A 20,444-nucleotide genomic window follows, 5' to 3' on the forward strand; every position below is an offset into this window, starting at 1 on the left:
GTGTCCTTCATGTGCTTGGAGGTAATTGGGCGGGTCTATTCCAGGGGGCCTTTTGATGCGCCGGGACACTGGACTTAGTAGCTGTGCGCTATACAAATGCCTTTATATTCATATTTTATATATAAATATACATATATATAAATATACATATATACATATATATATATATATATATATATATATATATATATATATATATATATATCCAAAACAACACAGGAAGCCCATACGAAGCAGATCCTCACGAAGTTTAAATAGGCACGTTATTTTATTTTGCATCCATTTCACAGCTCGCTCTCAAACTGCTCCGAGCACCACCTTCTTACATGTGAGCCTAACGCGTTTCAGGAATTATCCTTTCATCAGAGGCAAGGTTCGAAGGTTCTGAGAAACAGTCTCTGGTCGCACACCTCTTCAAATACAAATACAAATCAACTGCCAAGTGGGCGTGGCCAATCTTGCACTGCATTCTGTGCCTTGTAGTGTACTAACCCTCTTCCCACAGTGGGGCTGCTTCTCTGACCTCACAATAACCACTATTGTTCCCCCAGTGGACACAGCAAACTCCACAGGAAAACAACAGCTGGTAATAGCTTGTTACTCTCACAAAGTTGTCACCCTAGAAATTTGGTTGCTAGCATTCCCTTTGGCGAGCTCTTGCGCGCCAAGCGGAATTGCAGTTCACTCAAGGATTATCAGGAAGAGGAAGAAATAATGTGCAACAGATTCAGGGTCAGAGGGTACAAGGAAGAGACTATCCTAGTAGCAGTGAACAAAGTGAAGACTCTTAACAGAGATGAACTTCTGGAGAAACCAAAGGAAAATAAGGAAACGGATAACAAACTTAGATTTGTTACAACTTATCATAACCAGGCATGGGAGGTCAGAAAAAGTTTAAACAAATTTTGGGAAATATTGAGAACTGATGAAGATCTAAAAGAGTATGTAGGCCTTTATCCTTCACTTACTTTCAGACGCTGTAAATCACTTAAAGATAATCTCACAAGCAGCTCCATAAAAGAAAAGAAACGAAAGAACCAGGTTGAAGGTTTTTTCACTTGTATGAGATGTAAAGCCTGCAAGTTTAGTCAGAACTGCAAGACCATAAAAATAAGAAAGGACAAACCAGCTATTAAAATTGCAAAACATTTTTCCTGTGATACCGAATTTGCTGTGTATGCTCTGAGATGCCCCTGTGATCTTTATTATATAGGGAGCACTACCAAAAAAGTCAAATTACGTATCCTAGAGCATCTCAGAGCAATTTCTCACAATGACAGGCAGTACCCAGTAGCTCGCCACTTCCACCAACTTCATAACCAGAATCCCAATCTCCTCAAATTCTGTGTATTGGATGCAGTGCCCCCAAGGGAGAGGGGGGGAAACCGCACTATTGAGTTGAGGAAACTTGAGTCTAAGATGATTATAAGATTCAATACCATGATGCCCACAGGGCTAAATTATGACGAAGAACTAGCAATACATTTAAGATGAGATGCTATACAACATAACTTGTTAGTTTCCGTACCTTTGCGTAAATTTACCCTTTAGATTAATTTTTATCTGATTGTTTTTAATTCACTAAGAGAGAGTTCCATGGTATTAAAACAGAAACCTATTGTTACTTCCTTTACAGAAAGAACGTCATGAATTCTTTGAAGATCCGAAGATTGAATTATGTTTTTTCTCACTTGAGCGGGACTTTATATATTCTTTTGTATTTGTGAAGGGTCAACCCAAGACACCACTTTAATTAATGTAATGAAATTAATTATGCTTTTGCTCACTTGAGCAGAATTGTACTTGTTATAAGAATGGAATGTCAATGGATGACTCTTCTTAAGCAGCGTATCGCAATAAAAGCAGTATTTAGCCCACCATGGAGTAATTGTACAATTATCCACTAGGATTTATTATTTTTCAGTATTATTATCTGCTAGTACGCTATTGCTCTAATACATTTAATTCTTGTATTTTGGAGAAACTTCAATGGTCAAAAAATGTTAACTACGGAAGTCTTTTGTTGGTTTCTATGATTTTAAACCGGAACGAGTCTCTGTTTCTTTAAATAGATACATTGTATCAGTGAAAACCTTACCCGTGATCAAGCTGTGGTTTCAACAGCGAAACGCGTTGGGCACCCGTTGCTGAGAATCGAATAAAGTGTTTATTCAAAGTGGCCACGGCACCAGTGTGAAATTATTTTTGCGCTACTGGACTGTCTTTTGATATTAGGGAGTGGCGTCCCTGCCGTTTTTGGCCCGCCGCCATTTGAGGCTCCTTGTTTGCCGTGCTGTGGAGTTGGAGATATATATATATATATATTCAGTGTAAGGGCATTTGATAAAGGGACTCATCCCGAAACGCGTCATGCCGCCTGTGCAGGAATAAAGGTTTTCTCCTTGGATCCCCGTTTGTGTCCCTCTGGTTCTTTCCTGATGGAGTGAATCTCGCCTTGGAGATATATATATATATATATATATATATATATATATATATATATATATATATATATATATATATATATATATATATATATATATATATATATATATATATATATATATATATATATATATATATATATATATATATATATATATATATATATATATATATATTTATCAACAAAGTTGCTCCAAAAAAAACGGAGATCCACACAGGTAGGTTTCTCTTTCCTTTTATTGTGCTTGGAACCGCAGTCTCAAAGGTGGGAACCAGACAGCCAGCAGCTTCACCTCGCCGACGCGTTTCAGGATGATTCCCTTCATCATGGCGGTAATTTGCATAGCAAGACTGTTTTTCACCTGATTGGCAGTGTTTCTTCCCGCCCCAATGGGCGTGGCTTATCAGGAATTCTGGTTCTGATAGTTCTTTAGATCGCTACAGTGAGCATGTCTCGTCGATATACTTTTCTTGTTTACAACACCCCAGTGGGTTGACTGTGCAGTTCTGTTCTTCGAGGCTGCTTACTTATGTTGGCAAGCACAGGTACTACCTCCCAAGAAGGAAACTTCCAATCACGTCTCTCTGGGTCCGCAGGTATGCGGAGGGGCTCACCAGCGGCTTGGGACCAGCCGCTCATAAATCAACAAAGTTGCTCCAAAAAAACGGAGATCCACACAGGTAGGTTTCTCTTTCCTTTTATTGTGCTTGGAACCGCAGTCTCAAAGGTGGGAACCAGACAGCCAGTAGCTTCACCTCGCCAACGCGTTTCAGGATGATTCCCTTCATCATGGCGGTAATTTGCATAGCAAGACTGTTTTTCACCTGATTGGCAGTGTTTCTTCCCGCCCCAATGGGCGTGGCTTATACGGAATTCTGGTTCTGATAGTTCTTTAGATCGCTACAGTGAGCATGTCTCGTCAATATACTTTTCTTGTTTACAACACCCCAGTGGGTTGACTGTGCAGTTCCGTTCTTCGAGGCTGCTTACTTATGTTGGCAAGCACAGGTTCTACCTCCCAAGGCGGAGACTTCCAATCACGTCTCTCTGGGTCCGCTGGTATGCGGAGGGGCTCTCCAGCGGCTTGGGGCCACCCGCTCATAAATCAACAAAGTTGCTCGAAAAAAACGGAGATCCACACAGGTAGGTTTCTCTTTCCTTTTATTGTGCTTGGAACCGCAGTCTCAAAGGTGGGAACCAGACAGCCAGCAGCTTCATCTCGCCGACGCGTTTCAGGATGATTCCCTTCATCATGGCGGTAATTTGCATAGCAAGACTGTTTTTCACCTGATTGGCAGTGTTTCTTCCCGCCCCAATGGGCGTGGCTTATAAGGAATTCTGGTTCTGATAGTTCTTTAGATCGCTACAGTGAGCATGTCTCGTCAATATACTTTTCTTGTTTACAACACCCCAGTGGGTTGACTGTGCAGTTCCGTTCTTCGAGGCTGCTTACTTATGTTGGCAAGCACAGGTTCTTCCTCGCAAGGCGGAGACTTCCAATCACGTCTCTCTGGGTCCGCTGGTATGCGGAGGGGCTCTCCAGCGGCTTGGGGCCAGACGCTCATAAATCAACAAAGTTGCTCCAAAAAAACGGAGATCCACACAGGTAGGTTTCTCTTTCCTTTTATTGTGCTTGGAACCGCAGTCTCAAAGGTGGGAACCAGACAGCCAGCAGCTTCACCTCGCCGACGCGTTTCAGGATGATTCCCATCATCATGGCGGTAATTTGCATAGCAAGACTGTTTTTCACCTGATTGGCAGTGTTTTTTCCCGCCCCAATGGGCGTGGCTTATAAGGAATTCTGGTTCTGATAGTTCTTTAGATCGCTACAGTGAGCATGTCTCGTCAATATACTTTTCTTGTTTACAACACCCCAGTGGGTTGACTGTGTAGTTCCGTTCTTCGAGGCTGCTTACTTATGTTGGCAAGCACAGGTTCTACCTCCCAAGGCGGAGACTTCCAATCACGTCTCTCTGGGTCCGCTGGTATGCGGAGGGGCTCTCCAGCGGCTTGGGGCCAGCCGCTCATAAATCAACAAAGTTGCTCCAAAAAAACGGAGACCCACACAGGTAGGTTTCTCTTTCCTTTTATTGTGCTTGGAACTGCAGTCTCAAAGGTGGGAACCAGACAGCCAGCAGCTTCACCTCGCCGACGCGTTTCAGGATGATTCCCTTCATCATGGCGGTAATTTGCATAGCAAGACTGTTTTTCACCTGGTTGGCAGTGTTTCTTCCCGCCCCAATGGGCGTGGCTTATAAGGAATTCTGGTTCTGATAGTTCTTTAAATCGCTACAGTGAGCATGTCTCGTCAATATACTTTTCTTGTTTACAACACCCCAGTGGGTTGACTGTGCAGTTCCGTTCTTCGAGGCTGCTTACTTATGTTGGCAAGCACAGGTTCTACCTCCCAAGGCGGAGACTTCCAATCACGTCTCTCTGGGTCCGCTGGTATGCGGAGGGGCTCTCCAGCGGCTTGGGGCCACCCACTCATACATCAACAAAGTTGCTCGAAAAAAACGGAGATCCACACAGGTAGGTTTCTCTTTCCTTTTATTGTGCTTGGAACCGCAGTCTCAAAGGTGGGAACCAGACAGCCAGCAGCTTCACCTCGCCGACGCGTTTCAGGATGATTCCCTTCATCATGGCGGTAATTTGCATAGCAATACTGTTTTTCACCTGATTGGCAGTGTTTCTTCCCGCCCCAATGGGCGTGGCTTATAAGGAATTCTGGTTCTGATAGTTCTTTAGATCGCTACAGTGAGCATGTATCGTCAATATACTTTTCTTGTTTACAACACCCCAGTGGGTTGACTGTGCAGTTCCGTTCTACGAGGCTGCTTACTTATGTTGGCAAGCACAGGTTCTACCTCCCAAGGCGGAGACTTCCAATCACGTCTCTCTGGGTCCGCTGGTATGCGGAGGGGCTCTCCAACGGCTTGGGGCCAGCCGCTCATAAATCAACAAAGTTGCTCCAAAAAAACGGAGATCCACACGGGTAGGTTTCTTTTTCCTTTTATTGTGCTTGGAACCGCAGTCTCAAAGGTGGGAACCAGACAGCCAGCAGCTTCACCTCGCCGACGCGTTTCAGGATGATTCCCTTCATCATGGCGGTAATTTGCATAGCAAGACTGTTTTTCACCTGATTGGCAGTGTTTCTTCCCGCCCCAATGGGCGTGGCTTATAAGGAATTCTGGTTCTGATAGTTCTTTAGATCGCTACAGTGAGCATGTCTCGTCAATATACTTTTCTTGTTTACAACACCCCAGTGGGTTGACTGTGCAGTTCCGTTCTTCGAGGCTGCTTACTTATGTTGGCAAGCACAGGTTCTACCTCCCAAGGCGGAGACTTCCAATCACGTCTCTCTGGGTCCGCTGGTATGCGGAGGGGCTCTCCAGCGGCTTGGGGCCAGCCGCTCATAAATCAACAAAGTTGCTCCAAAAAAACGGAGATCCACACAGGTAGGTTTCGCTTTACTTTTATTGTGCTTGGAACCGCAGTCTCAAAGGTGGGAACCAGACAGCCAGCAGCTTCACCTCGCTGACGCGTTTCAGGATGATTCCCTTCATCATGGCGGTAATTTGCATAGCAAGACTGTTTTTCACCTGATTGGCAGTGTTTCTTCCCGCCCCAATGGGCGTGGCTTATAAGGAATTCTGGTTCTGATAGTTCTTTAGATCGCTACAGTGAGCATGTCTCGTCAATATACTTTTCTTGTTTACAACACCCCAGTGGGTTGACTGTGCAGTTCCGTTCTTCGAGGCTGCTTACTTATGTTGGCAAGCGCAGGTTCTACCTCCCAAGGCGGAGACTTCCAATCACGTCTCTCTGGGTCCGCTGGTATGCGGAGGGGCTCTCCAACGGCTTGGGGCCAGCCGCTCATAAATCAACAAAGTTGCTCCAAAAAAACGGAGATCCACACGGGTAGGTTTCTTTTTCCTTTTATTGTGCTTGGAACCGCAGTCTCAAAGGTGGGAACCAGACAGCCAGCAGCTTCACCTTGCCGACGCGTTTCAGGATGATTCCCTTCATCATGCCGGTAATTTGCATAGCAAGACTGTTTTTCACCTGATTGGCAGTGTTTCTTCCCGCCCCCAATGGGCGTGGCTTATAAGGAATTCTGGTTCTGATAGTTCTTTAGATCGCTACAGTGAGCATGTCTCATCAATATACTTTTCTTGTTTACAACACCCAGTGGGTGGACTGTGCAGTTCCGTTCATCGAGGCTGCTTACTTATGTTGGCAAGCACAGGTTCTACCTCCCAAGGCGGAGACTTCCAATCACGTCTCTCTGGGTCCGCTGGTATGCGGAGGGGCTCTCCAGCGGCTTGGGGCCAGCCGCTCATAAATCAGCAAAGTTGCTCCAAAAAAACGGAGATCCACACAGGTAGGTTTCTCTTTCCTTTTATTGTGCTTGGAACCGCAGTCTCAAAGGTGGGAACCAGACAGCCAGCAGCTTCACCTCGCCGACGCGTTTCAGGATGATTCCCTTCATCATGGCGGTAATTTGCATAGCAAGACTGTTTTTCACCTGATTGGCAGTGTTTCTTCCCGCCCCAATGGGCGTGGCTTATAAGGAATTCTGGTTCTGATAGTTCTTTAGATCGCTACAGTGAGCATGTCTCGTATATATATTTATATATATATAGATAGATAGATAGATAGATAGATAGATATAGATATACAAAATCCTGGTACCAACCAAACTGAGCATTTCTCGTGCAAGAAGAACTAGCAGCTGCAAAAAGAAAGAGAAAGTAGCTACATTTGACTATCTCTCAGTCTGCTGTTAAAAGGTGAGTAAGGTCCTTACCGAAATCCCGACAGCTGCAACACCTGCTTTTACCAACTGCTCTGTCACCAAGTGGTTCAACTGGAAAACAGAAAAAGAAAGGAGAAATTGAGTTCATACGAGCTGCACCAGTTTGCCAATGCAAGAAGTTAATACAGACAGGGTATAGGCAAATGGTTGCAGCTCTTTATTCCACCTGTCTTATTCAACCAATTTTCACTGTTTTCCAATGATGAGATTCTGGGTTTTTGTATCTTTAGATGTGCTCTGATGCCTCCTTATCATGAACCTCAAAGTATGGGCCAGATGTACAAAAGGTTTTCACGGTCTCAAAATGCTCCAATCTAGATTTTGCAATTGCAAAAATGCTTTTTTACAAAGTACTAAATCAATTTTAGGAGTCTGTAACTTTCTTTCAACTCCTCATATGGGTTTACAAATTGATAAAGATTTGCGAATGGAAAGGGGTGTGTTGTACGTATCCCTTCCAAAAAGAAATTCTAGCCATATGTATCAATGGTTTTGGAAAGAAATAGTGGTCGTAAACCACTGAAACGTTGCCCTAGGCTGGGGAAGGTACACACTCGCAAAAGTGAAGAGGTGCTGTTGTGGTCCCTTAACTTATGTGGAAGTTAAAAAAAGAAATGTTGAGGAGCAGGCAGTATTCCAATGGACCACATCTAACTCTCAAACAAACTTTAAAAAAAATGTAAACTTTTCTTTTTAAACACATTCTTTTGTTCTTTAAGGAAAGCGGGTTGCATTTAAAAAATAAGTTTACTTTATTGAAAATCAATTACAGACATGGTGGCCTGCTAGACTTTTAAGGGCACCATACTTTGCGACTGTGGCTAATTATTTTAAATTGCAATTTACAACTTACCTAATGAATAAGAATTAGGCAGGTCCTATTACGAATAAATCAGATTCTGTTTTTTATAAACCAATCTAATGATACATAGATTGTAAAAATATTTTCCGCTCACAAATTGTGCCCGGTATTTTGTAACCAGTAAGCAGTGCATCTGGACCTGGGTTCTACCCTTGACTTGGTGTCTTGTGAAAGGTAGTGGCAGGTGTCCTGCTGAAATTATTCCACACCATTCACTTTTAAATTGGTAACGCCACATTCTCAACTCTACTGTTGTGTACTTGATGGTAGTTGGATCAGCAGGCTGGTTAGTTGGGGCAAATCTAGACTTCACCCCCTTAGTGAAGCTTACAAGCCCCAGTCCTGTAGACATATTCCCGTTACAAAAGTGCATGTACATTTACAGAAGTGTCATGTTGAACGTATACGAAAAAATTAAGGATGCTTCCTGTCTTACTCTGATGGCTGAGTGCACAGCAAGCAGTGGCGATGGGAACACAGATGACATGACATTGTGTCTATTATGGTTCTTTTATTACAACCACTTCCTATCTATTAATCGTTCTTCTTCAAGTCTACCTCTACCCCTGCACCCAGGTTGTGTCCTACTTTTTAGTGTGCTCTTCTTCCGTGTCAACATCTTGTTCTCCTCACATCCTTGCAGGTGATCAGTCCAGTAGAGTCCGATTAATACTGGTTCCTAATACTTCCACACTATCTTACCCCCACTATATGCCTGCCTGCATAGAGAAACGACAGTCTGCCCATCGCATCTGGAGCAGCAGAATTTAGGACTCCTTATTTTTTTGATCCACATACTCATGCATGTGATTAAATATTCAACTGTGTGCACACGTAATTATCAAGGTGCTAATACGTGTCTGTAGTTACCTGTAGTAGAAGCCACATTTATATAACTAAACTATAGCCAAGGTGTTTGCTTATGTTATCTGTACCCAGTTGACTAAACAGACTCTTGTTTGTGCTGAGAAACTGATAGATTGGAGTCTTAACAGAAATGTGGCCGTGGAAGAGCAGTGCGTGAGGATGGGAGAGAGCCTCCTGTACCAGGCAGACCTGACCATTGTTACTCTCCATGACTGTGCAGATTTGGGCGTTGGTGAGAACCTGCTCCCAGGAGCCTGAGTCTGCGGATTGGTTCATCTAGAAGGTGTCGGCAGAGAGAAGCTTCCAGAACCCTCCATTGCTTATTAATCGCGTGTCTCTTAGAATAGCTTAGCAGATTCCACCCTGACTTCACAGAGGGAAGAACTTTCCTGAAATCTGCTGATTTCCCCCGCTTTGTGGGGATTGAACTTCATGCTTGAACACCTGAGCCTATCCTCTTCTGACCCTTAATTTGGTTTGTCTGATACAAACAGTTCCCCTTGCCATTTCGATGCATTATTTAGTTTAGGGAAGTACTGTTATGGAACATATCTACTTCCTGTTTTGGACTCTGTATATCATTATAGTGTGCTTCATTTTGATCCTAATGCACACATTTAGATTGCATGACTGAACGGATACTCATGCTTATCTTATACATTGATTTACTGATTGATTAATGTATTACTTTGACTAAATTTTTTAATAAAACCTTCATGGTTTGGACACGCTCCTCTGTTGTTTTTGTGTAGCCAAATTGTTTTTACTAGGATTGAAATAAATTGCTAATCCTAGCTCCTTTCAAACATTTTCAGTTGATAACTAAAGGTCAATTGGCCCTGTGGCGACTTCTGCATGACGACTATACTAAAGCTGCACTAGTCATGGTGATTTCCTACTGGTCGAGAATTCACTACAGTGGGAGTGAAAGTTGGAAGCGTTATTACGTGTTTAGTCCCTTGTGTGAGTGATAACTAGGAATTTCTTTGTAGAACATCCTAGTAGCGGCGGTGCGTCCATTGGGGCGTTGGGGCGTTGCCCCACCAACCAATGCGCACCGCCATCTGAAACTTCACCCGGCCGCACCAGATTTAGTTTATAGGGGAGAAAGGGGGTGGGGCTGTATCCGATCGGGTTGTTGTGAGCGTGCGTGCTCACAGCTGCTCAGCAGTGCTACTGGCGCTGGCACGCATGTTTGCTTTGGGCTGGTCATTTTTCTGACCAGCCCGAACATGCGCAGTAGCCTCCCCCTTGTGAGACCGAGGGTTGCCTCATACCGCAGCCTCCGGTCTCCGAACGGGGCAGGGAGTTACGCTGTTCCACAGCCAATCCTGGCACTGATAAGTAACGGAGACCACTTAATCGTTATGTATTAAGGGGCGGTAAACGCTATATAAATCAAATTAAATGTAATTAGGTGCGATAATTAAACAGACCCTTTGTTTCGTGTTCACTTTGCTCTATTTACTTTCTTATCAGGGTGTGTATTACTAAAAAGACCAACTGCCCGAAGCTGGTGCAAAATTACCCAGCACCGGGGCAAAAGTGTTCAGCACGAGAGCAATTTATGTTTTTTGGCCCCAGATGGTGCATTCTCTTCCACTGGCCCTGGCATTTGCAGCACAAGCCAGGAGACAGGCCCTTTCAATCATCAAGGTTCGTTTAAAGAGAGAAACAGAAAGGTAAATGAAGCAGCCCTTTAAATCCTTCCTTTGGACGCCCTTCATTGTCTAAATGAGCCACTCAGTTAACACACGTTTTACCAAATAGGATTTACATACATCAAAGCATCTGGGAAGCCCAGCAGGGACTAACCAAGACATATTTATGACGAAATATGTACAATTTGAATATCGTTTACAAGCATGCCTACCATATGCTTTATTTCACACCTTCAAGTTGGTTCGGCGGTTTAGATAACATGATGTTGCATTCTGGGATTAGTAGTTTTGTTTTAAAAATCGTGCAGTTTTTTTTAATTTTTTTTATTTATTTCATGCGATTTTCTATTACGAGTAACTAGGAGATTCAAGTAAGCTGACCTTAATAAACATCCTAAAGAATACAAAAAGTGATGGATGGAATTCTTGAATTCATCAGGGGATTACACAGGCTGCATTCCAATTCGTTGTTTTTGTGCACACCATGTCACCTTAATTTGGACCCAGCTATACGCAAACCAGTCTTCACCCTGCTCCAAACAGAACAGTCCAGCATGGACGGCCAAGCCAGTTCTTACATAAAGACAATTTTTTCAGGGGTCGGAGGGTTTGTTCGGGTATGCACGCGAGCTACGCCTCACCACTTTCAAATGTCACCAGCGCCACTGCATGATCCTAGAGTTATTTGCACTTGCTTTGGCGTAGTATTGGAGGGAGAGCCACTGCAAGCTGCTCAAGCCTACGTCATCAGGTGCTGCACTGGTATTGGTCAGTTGGTGGGAGTTCTGCTTTGGCATTGGTCACTGCATCATCAGGTGCCACACTGTGAAATGCTCTCACAGACGGTACTATGCTGGGATTGGACACACATATTGTTAGGTACTGAAATCGTGCTTTGCTGGAACTGCTGGTTCTTTAAAACCGAGATAGTTTACTCATGATTGTCTGAAATCAGTGCAAAAATGAAATGTTCTAGGGTTTTGAGGGATTTTGCGAGGGGTAATGGAAGGGTTCCTATCCGAGAGGGCAAGGAGGCTCATCTGGAAGAAATGCTAGGTCATTACGTGGCCAATGTCGTGCCCCACACATGTATTTGGCTTCCCCAATAGAACAAGATAACTGAGAATAAAGTGTCTTTGCAATGTCTTCGATAGGATACGTTTATACTGAATATAAGTGCACATTTTAGACAATTGGTATATGACGTGAAGCCCCACCTAGACCAGCACGGAATGAGGCTTTGAATGCCTGGGAAAAATGCTGCAAATGCTCAAAGTAAAGAAAAGTATCAGACTTGAGCTAAGAGGGCAGTTCGTATATGGATGGATGCAAAATGGGAAGCAGAGCAGCAGATGTACAGAAGAGATTGAAAAGGGGGGGCCCTCGGCCCCCCCGCACGCATGGCGGCGCGGCGACCGTCGCCCCCCCTTTCCCCTGATGGTGTCTCTCGGTGGTGGGGGCGGGCCCTTGGGGGCGCGACCCACCACCGATTGGCTGGAGGCCTCCCTGACCCGGATACAAGGAAAAAGGTCCGGGTCAGGGGGGGCGGGCTACATAAGGGGCGGGCCGGGGGGGCGTGCCCCCCCCGCCTGGCCCCTCGGGAATAAAGAGGTGGGGAGCGCCCAGGAGACCCCCTTGTCCCTGGACGCTCCCTCGCAGTACGGTGTGCCCCGCGCTCGGGGCTTCTTTGTTTGTTTGTTTGCTAAAAAACTACCCGCTTCGCGCCTTTTTTCCATTTGCTCACGCGAGTGCTCGTAGGGCAATTTTGGTACGTTTTCTGTTAAAAAAGCGAAGCAGGGTCGACCAGGGCAGCACCTGGATGGGAGACCCCATATAGTAGTGTGTGCAATAGTAAAAAAGAGTGATTAGTGACCCCAGAATTGTCTTACAATTACAATTACAAGAGAAAGTGATTTGAGGTTTTTTAAATGTTTTAAGGCTGCATTACTTCTTGCTATTGGTGATTCCTAACGACAATTATAAGAAAAAAAGGATTTGAGGTTTTCTAAATGTGTTAAGGCTGCATTACCTCTTGCTATTGGTGATTGCTAACGAAATGCAGTGGAGAATAAGAAGGGAAATGACTGTTGTCTCATAATTAGTCTGGCCTGGAGGGAATGTTAATTTTCTGTTACTGATCAAAACGAATTTAGTAGTGCACACCCCAATAGGGTAATAGGTGCGGATTCAAGCCTCCATTGTATTTAAACTAGGTTTTTTCCTAAATCGGCCCTGTTTTATCGCATGGTGGTAATACATATCTATATTTCAGGCATTTAACGACACTACTGGTGCAATTCACTCACAGATAAGGACGTAAGGACTCCTGGTGTGGAGCGTGATTGCAGACTGATATCGCCGGCGACGACGCAGGACTGGTCGGTAAGAGGTCGCCGTTGCATGGTGCTGAAAGCCCCCTGGTGACCCTCCATCAGAAAGGTACACAAGGTTGGCCTGTCGTGATATTAGGAGAGTAGGCAGCTGGTTGTGGGGGTTTTTTATCATGCCAGGTCCGCGGGGTGGTAAAGGTGGGTCCAACATGGAGGCTATGATGCGGGCCATGATGCGTGAGATGGGTGAAATTAAACAGCGGCTAGGGAAAGTAGATGACCTGGAAGCACGTTTTAATGCAAGGCATGATGATGCCCCTGGCCCATCGGGTAGGCCTATCCGCCAGAGGGTGGCACCATTGCCAAGGGGGGTTTTTGTTACCCCACCTAGGAAGTCTAAGTCCAAGAGACCCAGGTATGCTGCACCCGCCCCAGGGCCAGTAGAGCCGGTACCTGCCGTGCCGCTGGCGGTCGTCCCACCCCCGCATATACCTATGCCTACACCCCCTGCCCCCGTGGTGCCGGTGCCCGTAGGTCCACCAGGAGACGCAGCGTCTGCTCCCCCACCGGTGCCCACAATCCCGGCTACAGGCTTGCCACACCCGGCACCCGCCTTGCCTACTGCGCCGGTACCACTGGGCATAACCCCAGTGGTACCTGTTGTCCCGGGTGGGAATTTAGATTCAATGCCCCCTGAATTGTTGTCCCAGATAACGGCCTTGATGCCATGGCTCCAAAAAGGGGGAGCTTTCCCAAATTCTGCAGATCATGCAGCAGAGGCGGCGAGGTTTGTAGAAAAAATCAAATCGGCAGCGGTCGCCGACAGTGTTGCATTGCCAGTATCTTCTCCCCTTGCAGGTCCAAGTCTTCCCCAGCCGGACGGAGCTAATGGGCAGCCGGCCCTGGTGCCCGCACTTGGTAAGGAAGTGGCATTGCCACTCTTGGGGGGACGGTGTTTTACCTTCCAGGAGTGAGAATTTGGCTCAACATGTGTCATTAGCTGTGAAGGAGATGGTTTGGACAGATAAATATGTATATATTTATTCGTTGTTGTTAGATAATAGGGAAATGGAGCATGCGAAAACACTGAAGGAGTGGATGCACCCAAGTGAATGGAGGGTGCAGTGTGCTAGATTTAGGGTTGAGGAAACTCTGATCAACTGGATGAAGGCTTGGGCTGTATTCACTGCTATTAAAGCTGAACGACCTCCAGATTTACAGGCGCCATTGGCATGCTACTCGAGCAGGATTGTGGGGTGGAGTGAACAGTATTCTGGGGAGGCGTGGAAAGGGTATGACGTGAATTTCAGGAAAACATTGGAATTTAATAGAACATTGGCATGGGACACGGTGGATTCCATGTCTTGGCATAAACAGTTCTCGGATAATGCACCCCCCCCTCAGTTCTCCGGTTCAGTCAAGGTGTTCTCTGCTAGACCTCAACAGCCCTTTCGGCCCCCCCAAACGAGTGAGGTGCCTGGGAAATTTAGGGCCAGTGGGGCAGAGAAAAAAGGGGTGTGCTGGGATTTTAATAGGCGCACCTGCACAAGGGGCGCGTGTAAGTTTAGACATGCATGTTCCTCCTGTGGTCACCCCTCTCATCCAGAAACTGCCTGTAGATCCAAGCAGGGAAACACGGGACAGAGGGGTAGGGGAAAGCCATTGTAAGACAAACCGGTTAGGCCCCCCCACGGCAGTGGATGTGGTGGCAATGATTCCATGGTTGAACAGATACCCGGACCACACATCGGCCACCCTACTTCAAGAAGGTTTTTCTAAAGGCTTTAGGATCCCTGCGGCAGGATACACAGGCAGCGCGCACTGTAGAAACCAATTGTCAGTAAAGCACAATCCGGCTGTGGTGGCCGCCAAAATTGACAAGGAGCTATCTTTAGGCAGGATAGCTGGCCCTTTCACTGAAGTGCCGGTACCCAATTTTGTGTGTTCCCCATTAGGAGTTGTCCCCAAAAAAGAGAAAGGGCAATTCAGATTGATCCACAACCTGTCAGCACCTAGGGGGGCGTCACTGAACGATGCCATTGACGAGGGTATCTGTAGTGTTAAGTACGCCTCTTTTGATCAGGCTGTTAACTTATTACAGGCCACGGGGCCCGGGGCGCTGATGGCGAAATCAGACATAGAATCAGCCTTTCGCCTCCTCCCGGTACACCCAGCGGATCAACATCTCTTAGGCTTCACCTTTGGGGATATGTTCTACATGGATAAATGCATGCCCATGGGTTGTTCTATATCTTGTGCTTACTTTGAGATGTTTAGCTCTTTTTTTGAATGGGCCATGAGACAAGCGACGGGCCACCAGCAGGTCATGCATTATTTGGATGATTTCCTCTTCCTGGGTACGGCGGGATCTCAGGAGTGTGCACTGGCATTGCAAGAATTTTGCGTGCTCATGCGGGCTTTTGGTGTCCCGCTTGCGCCCGGGAAGACTGTTGGCCCGACCACCTGTTTAGAATTCCTCGGCATTGAGATTGATTCAGTAGAGGGATGTTTTAGATTGCCTAGGGACAAGGTGGACAAATTCAAAACAGCGCTATGTTCGTGCCTACGGAAAGATAAGGTCACCCTGCAACAATTACAGGAGGTGGTAGGGCAGTTGAACTTCGCACTGAGGATCATCCCCATGGCTCGCCCTTTCTCTCGCTCCATTGCTCAAGCAATGAAGGGGCTGAGGGAGAAACACCACCGCACTCGGCTATCGTCTGAAATTCGCCAGGATATGCTTATATGGATGGCATTCCTGGAGGATTTTAACGGCAGGGTGGTCTGGCCCGGCCCGCTCACAACATCAGCAGAGTTGGGCCTGTGGACTGATGCTGCCGGTAGTGTGGGCTTTGGCGCCATCCTAGGGAACAGGTGGGTCGCTCAACAGTGGCCGGAGGTATGGAGAACATGGGGTCTGACCACCAATATTGGCTTCCTGGAACTCTTCCCAATATGGGTGGCATTGATGGTCTGGCCCGAACACCTATGTAATCAATCAGTGGTGTTTTGGTCAGACAACATGACGGTTGTGGAATGTATCAACCAGCAGGGAGCACGGTGTCCTTTCATACTTCGTCTGATCAAAGAAATTGTTTTGCAGTGCCTTAAATGGAATGTCGTTTTTAAGGCCAAACATGTCCCTGGTGTTCTGAACAATGCAGCTGACTCCCTCTCTCTCTTCAAAATGCAGGTTTTCAGGGAGCATCTTCCTACAGCAGACCCCTCGCCAGCGCACTTCCCAGCAGTACTTTGGCAGATTGGTGCCCCAGATTACAGGACCTCGTGGTCGCTAGCCTAGCCCCCAGGACCAAGACGGCTTACGAAGGGGCGTTTTTTGTCTTACTGTTCCTTTTTGGGGCAACAATGGGAGGTGCTATGGGCGCAGGAGGATGGCTTTGCGGCCTATTTAGAATGGATGCATAAGGAGGGGCGCTCGGTGGCAGCGGCAAACAGACATAGGGCAGCGGTGTCATTCTACGCTCAAGCTAGGGGCTTGCGTGATCCCACTAATACCTTTATGGTGCGTAAGGCTTTGAGGGGTTGGCGCCGTATTCAGGGCCATCATAAAGATAAGAGAAAGCCCATAGGATTAGCGCGACTGACAGCTTTACTGGGCGCGCTGGACACTGTTTGTAGCTCGGAGTGGGAGGTGCTTCTTTTTAAGGCAGCATTCTCCTTGGCATTCTATGGGGCGCTGAGAATTAGCGAACTTGTGGCAGGTTCCAAGTCAGACCTACTGGGCGGCTTGCAAAGGGCTAGTGTGAGGATAAGGGATGACACCATGTGGGTGACTATTCAGAAGTCAAAGACCGACCAGGAGTCTAGGGGCCACACCATAGTCCTTCAACGGGCCCCCGCCAACCCTTGCTGCCCAGTGAGGCACGTGGAATTATTGCACGGGCTGCTGGTGGGCACAGCGGGCAGGGCACTGCTCTGTCATGCTGACGGTAACCCCTTGACCAGGTATCAATTCAGGAGGGTATTGGAGATGGTGGTCAGGAAAGCAGGTCTTGACCCTAAAGAGTTTGGCTCACATTCCTTTAGGATTGGGGCATCAACTGAGGCGGTGGCGGGGGGCCTCCCAGTGGAGAGAGTGAAGACAATTGGGAGATGGTCCTCAGAATGCTACAAACGTTATGTTCGAATTGACATGCTGTGATTACATGGCACTCACGCTTGGTTTGTTTCCGCTCTCTTACAGTTTCTCAGACCTGTTACGCAGGGGAGGAATTTGTCATCGGGCACCAACAACATACATCAGCACGGAGCTGCAGCCAGGAAACAATGAAGAAAAGTGTTTGGATTGTGGGTCACTCCTATGTAAGACGAGCAGAATGCGTATTTATGTCAGGTGACAGGGGGAAAAGGGCGGCGCAACTGGGGTTGGACATCACGTTCTTCGGGAGAGGGGGGTTGTGTCTCAACCAGTTTAGGGGCTTCTTCCAGGGGCTTTTAGCGCGCCGGCAATCTCCCCCGTCAGTGGTGATACTTCACCTGGGGGAGAATGATTTGGCCACACTGGGAAGGCGCATTCTGATCGAGGAGATTATCTCAACGGCGGGGTGGATGGCCAGGACTTGCCCGGGTTGCACACTAGTATGGTCGCAACTCATACCCCGATTACAGTGGCGGGGGGGGGATTCGGTCAGGGCGTTGAATCACTCGATAAAGAGGATCAACACACGGTTGGATAGGTTGTTTCGAGCCCCCCTGTTACAGTCAATACCCCATGGGTGTATCTGGGGCGACAGGTATTACTTAAGGGACGGAGTTCACTTAAATGAGGAAGGGAATGTCTTGTGGGCTGACAATATCTGGGCCTGGTTAGAGGGATTTGCAAGTAGGAGGGTTCCTTAGGTAGGGGCTAGAGGGGGGAGGCCAGATCGTCGGTTAACAATGCTGGCCTGTGGCGGTAAGGTCATTATCGGTGAGCACATATTTGAGGTCTGAGGGGGCGGGCATCATCCTATGGAGGTTCCCGCCCAGGGGGAGGGGCCTGCGGGCCACTCCTAGAACTCCAGGGGCAAGGTAATTCATGCTGCAAAGGAGCACGGGTAGGAGTAGTTCACGCTTTCCTTAGGCTGGTAGCCACCCCGCGCGCGTGGACTCATGACGTCACCGGATGGCGCAGAGTAAGGGCCCTCCTTTAGTGGGTAAATGGAGTTCAGGGCGTAGACCGGGCAATTCCCGGGGTAACACTGCGCATGCGCACGTCTCTAGGGGAGGCGCAGCTTGTAGGACCTGACACCGGTAGTGACCTTGCCATATGGCCAGAAATGTACAAAAATCAAGATGAGGATGTTAGACTCGGTTAGGAAACAACATGTATTAGAGTTTTTGTTAAGGTCAGGCTCTCAAACTTGTTGGAAAACTTGTATCTAATGTCCTGCTGATTTTTGTATAAATTGTTGATCATGCAATTAAAACCTTTTTTAATTTCATATGTTAATAAATACGGCCGGGCGACTAGCGCCCGCCTTCCAAAAAGTAAAGAAGTCTTGTGTCCACGTTTCTGGGTGTTGGGTGCCGGTTTGGGGGGGAGGCGGCAGCTAGTCGCTGACCATGTGAAAAGGGGGGGCCCTCGGCCCCCCCGCACGCATGGCGGCGCGGCGACCGTCGCCCCCCCTTTCCCCTGATGGTGTCTCTCGGTGGTGGGGGCGGGCCCTTGGGGGCGCGACCCACCACCGATTGGCTGGAGGCCTCCCTGACCCGGATACAAGGAAAAAGGTCCGGGTCAGGGGGGGCGGGCTACATGAGGGGCGGGCCGGGGGGCGTGCCCCCCCGCCTGGCCCCTCGGGAATAAAGAGGTGGGGAGCGCCCAGGAGACCCCCTTGTCCCTGGACGCTCCCTCGCAGTACGGTGTGCCCCGCGCTCGGGGCTTCTTTGTTTTCCCACCCACCATCCCTTGGAACAAAAGTCTTGTGGCAGGCATTATGTCTGGTATAATGGTAAGTTTTTTGAAGGTACTGTTCACATGTCTTACATGGTAGTAGAAATGGTTCTGTCGGTATATTTTGATGATGCTTTTGTTTAGGAATTTTTTCCCCTTTTAGCAAACTGTGTGTGAAGTAATTTTTCTGTGATGCCAAGTGTCTTTAGGCCTTTTTTCCCTTTGTAGCTGTACTGTGATACTATTATTTATTAGCCAGTGTAGCTGTCCTTTAGAATTTTTTCCCATAGGTCGTCGTATTTATTAGGTATGGGGCATGCGGTAAGGTCATTATCGGTGAGCACATATTTGAGGTCTGAGGGGGCGGGCATCATCCTATGGAGGTTCCCGCCCAGGGGGAGGGGCCTGCGGGCCACTCCTAGAACTCCAGGGGCAAGGTAATTCATGCTGCAAAGGAGCGCGGGTAGGAGTAGTTCACGCTTTCCTTGGGCTGGTAGCCACCCCGCGCGCGTGGACTCATGACGTCACCGGATGGCGCAGAGTAAGGGCCCTCCTTTAGTGGGTAAATGGAGTTCAGGGCGTAGACCGGGCAATTCCCGGGGTAACACTGCACATGCGCACGTCTCTAGGGGAGGCGCAGCTTGTAGGACCTGACACCGGTAGTGACCTTGCCATATGGCCAGAAATGTACAAAAATCAAGATGAGGATGTTAGACTCGGTTAGGAAACAACATGTATTAGAGTTTTTGTTAAGGTCAGGCTCTCAAACTTGTTGGAAAACTTGTATCTAATGTCCTGCTGATTTTTGTATAAATTGTTGATCATGCAATTAAAACCTTTTTTAATTTCATATGTTAATAAATACGTCCGGGCGACTAGCGCCCGCCTTCCAAAAAGTAAAGAAGTCTCGTGTCCACGTTTCTGGGTGTTGGGTGCCGGTTTGGGGGGGAGGCGGCAGCTAGTCGCTGACAATGATGGTCGAGGGAATTAAATTATCTACCCAGTATTGCCAAATGAAAGGCCAAAGAAGATAGCACAGGGCGATAAGGATACAGGTACCCAGACTGAATCAAGCACAGATACTGACTCTAGAGGCAATTTTGGGGATTATTTGCTGTTCTTCGGACCACCACCATACAACATAGTCCAATCTGCTGGTAGAACTGGGGAATGTCCCCAGACAACGGTAATGACGCGACCACGCCTGTTAGCCACGCTCTGACTCAGGTTAGCCCAACAGCCACAGCTCTGACAGCCCCGACTCAGGTGGGCCCAGTTGTGACAAACCCAATTGTTACAACTGCCCTAACCACTCCAACACTAGTAGTGACCACCCCTATTATAACAGTCCAAACTGCAACTATTCCCATTGTGGCTCTCCCGACTGAGATAGCTCCGGTTCCTGTAGTCTCAGGTACAATAGCAGTGTTATTACTACTGTGCCCATGACTTAGAACTCGCAAACTATTGTATGGAGCCCCAATCCGGTAACTGAAGCTTTTGCCCTGAAACCCGCATTAGTGTTCACGGACCCAATTCCTTAAGGTGCCACTGGGTTTTTGTATA

At 47.3% G+C, this 20,444-nt stretch overlaps 1 protein-coding gene across 1 annotated transcript in view; it reads right to left on the reverse strand.

Moving 5' to 3' along the window:
• The window catches only part of LOC144755369 (uncharacterized), a 231,370-nt gene that overhangs the window by 80,827 nt on the left and 130,099 nt on the right, over positions 1-20,444 (reverse strand). The window contains exon 3 of the mRNA XM_078644200.1: positions 7,257-7,316. Coding sequence (XP_078500326.1) covers positions 7,257-7,316 — 60 coding nt within the window. The remainder of the gene's footprint in view (positions 1-7,256; positions 7,317-20,444) is intronic.

The sequence above is a fragment of the Lissotriton helveticus genome, chromosome 5_1 (genome assembly GCF_964261635.1).
Source record: "Lissotriton helveticus chromosome 5_1, aLisHel1.1, whole genome shotgun sequence".
Taxonomy (NCBI): domain Eukaryota; kingdom Metazoa; phylum Chordata; class Amphibia; order Caudata; family Salamandridae; genus Lissotriton; species Lissotriton helveticus.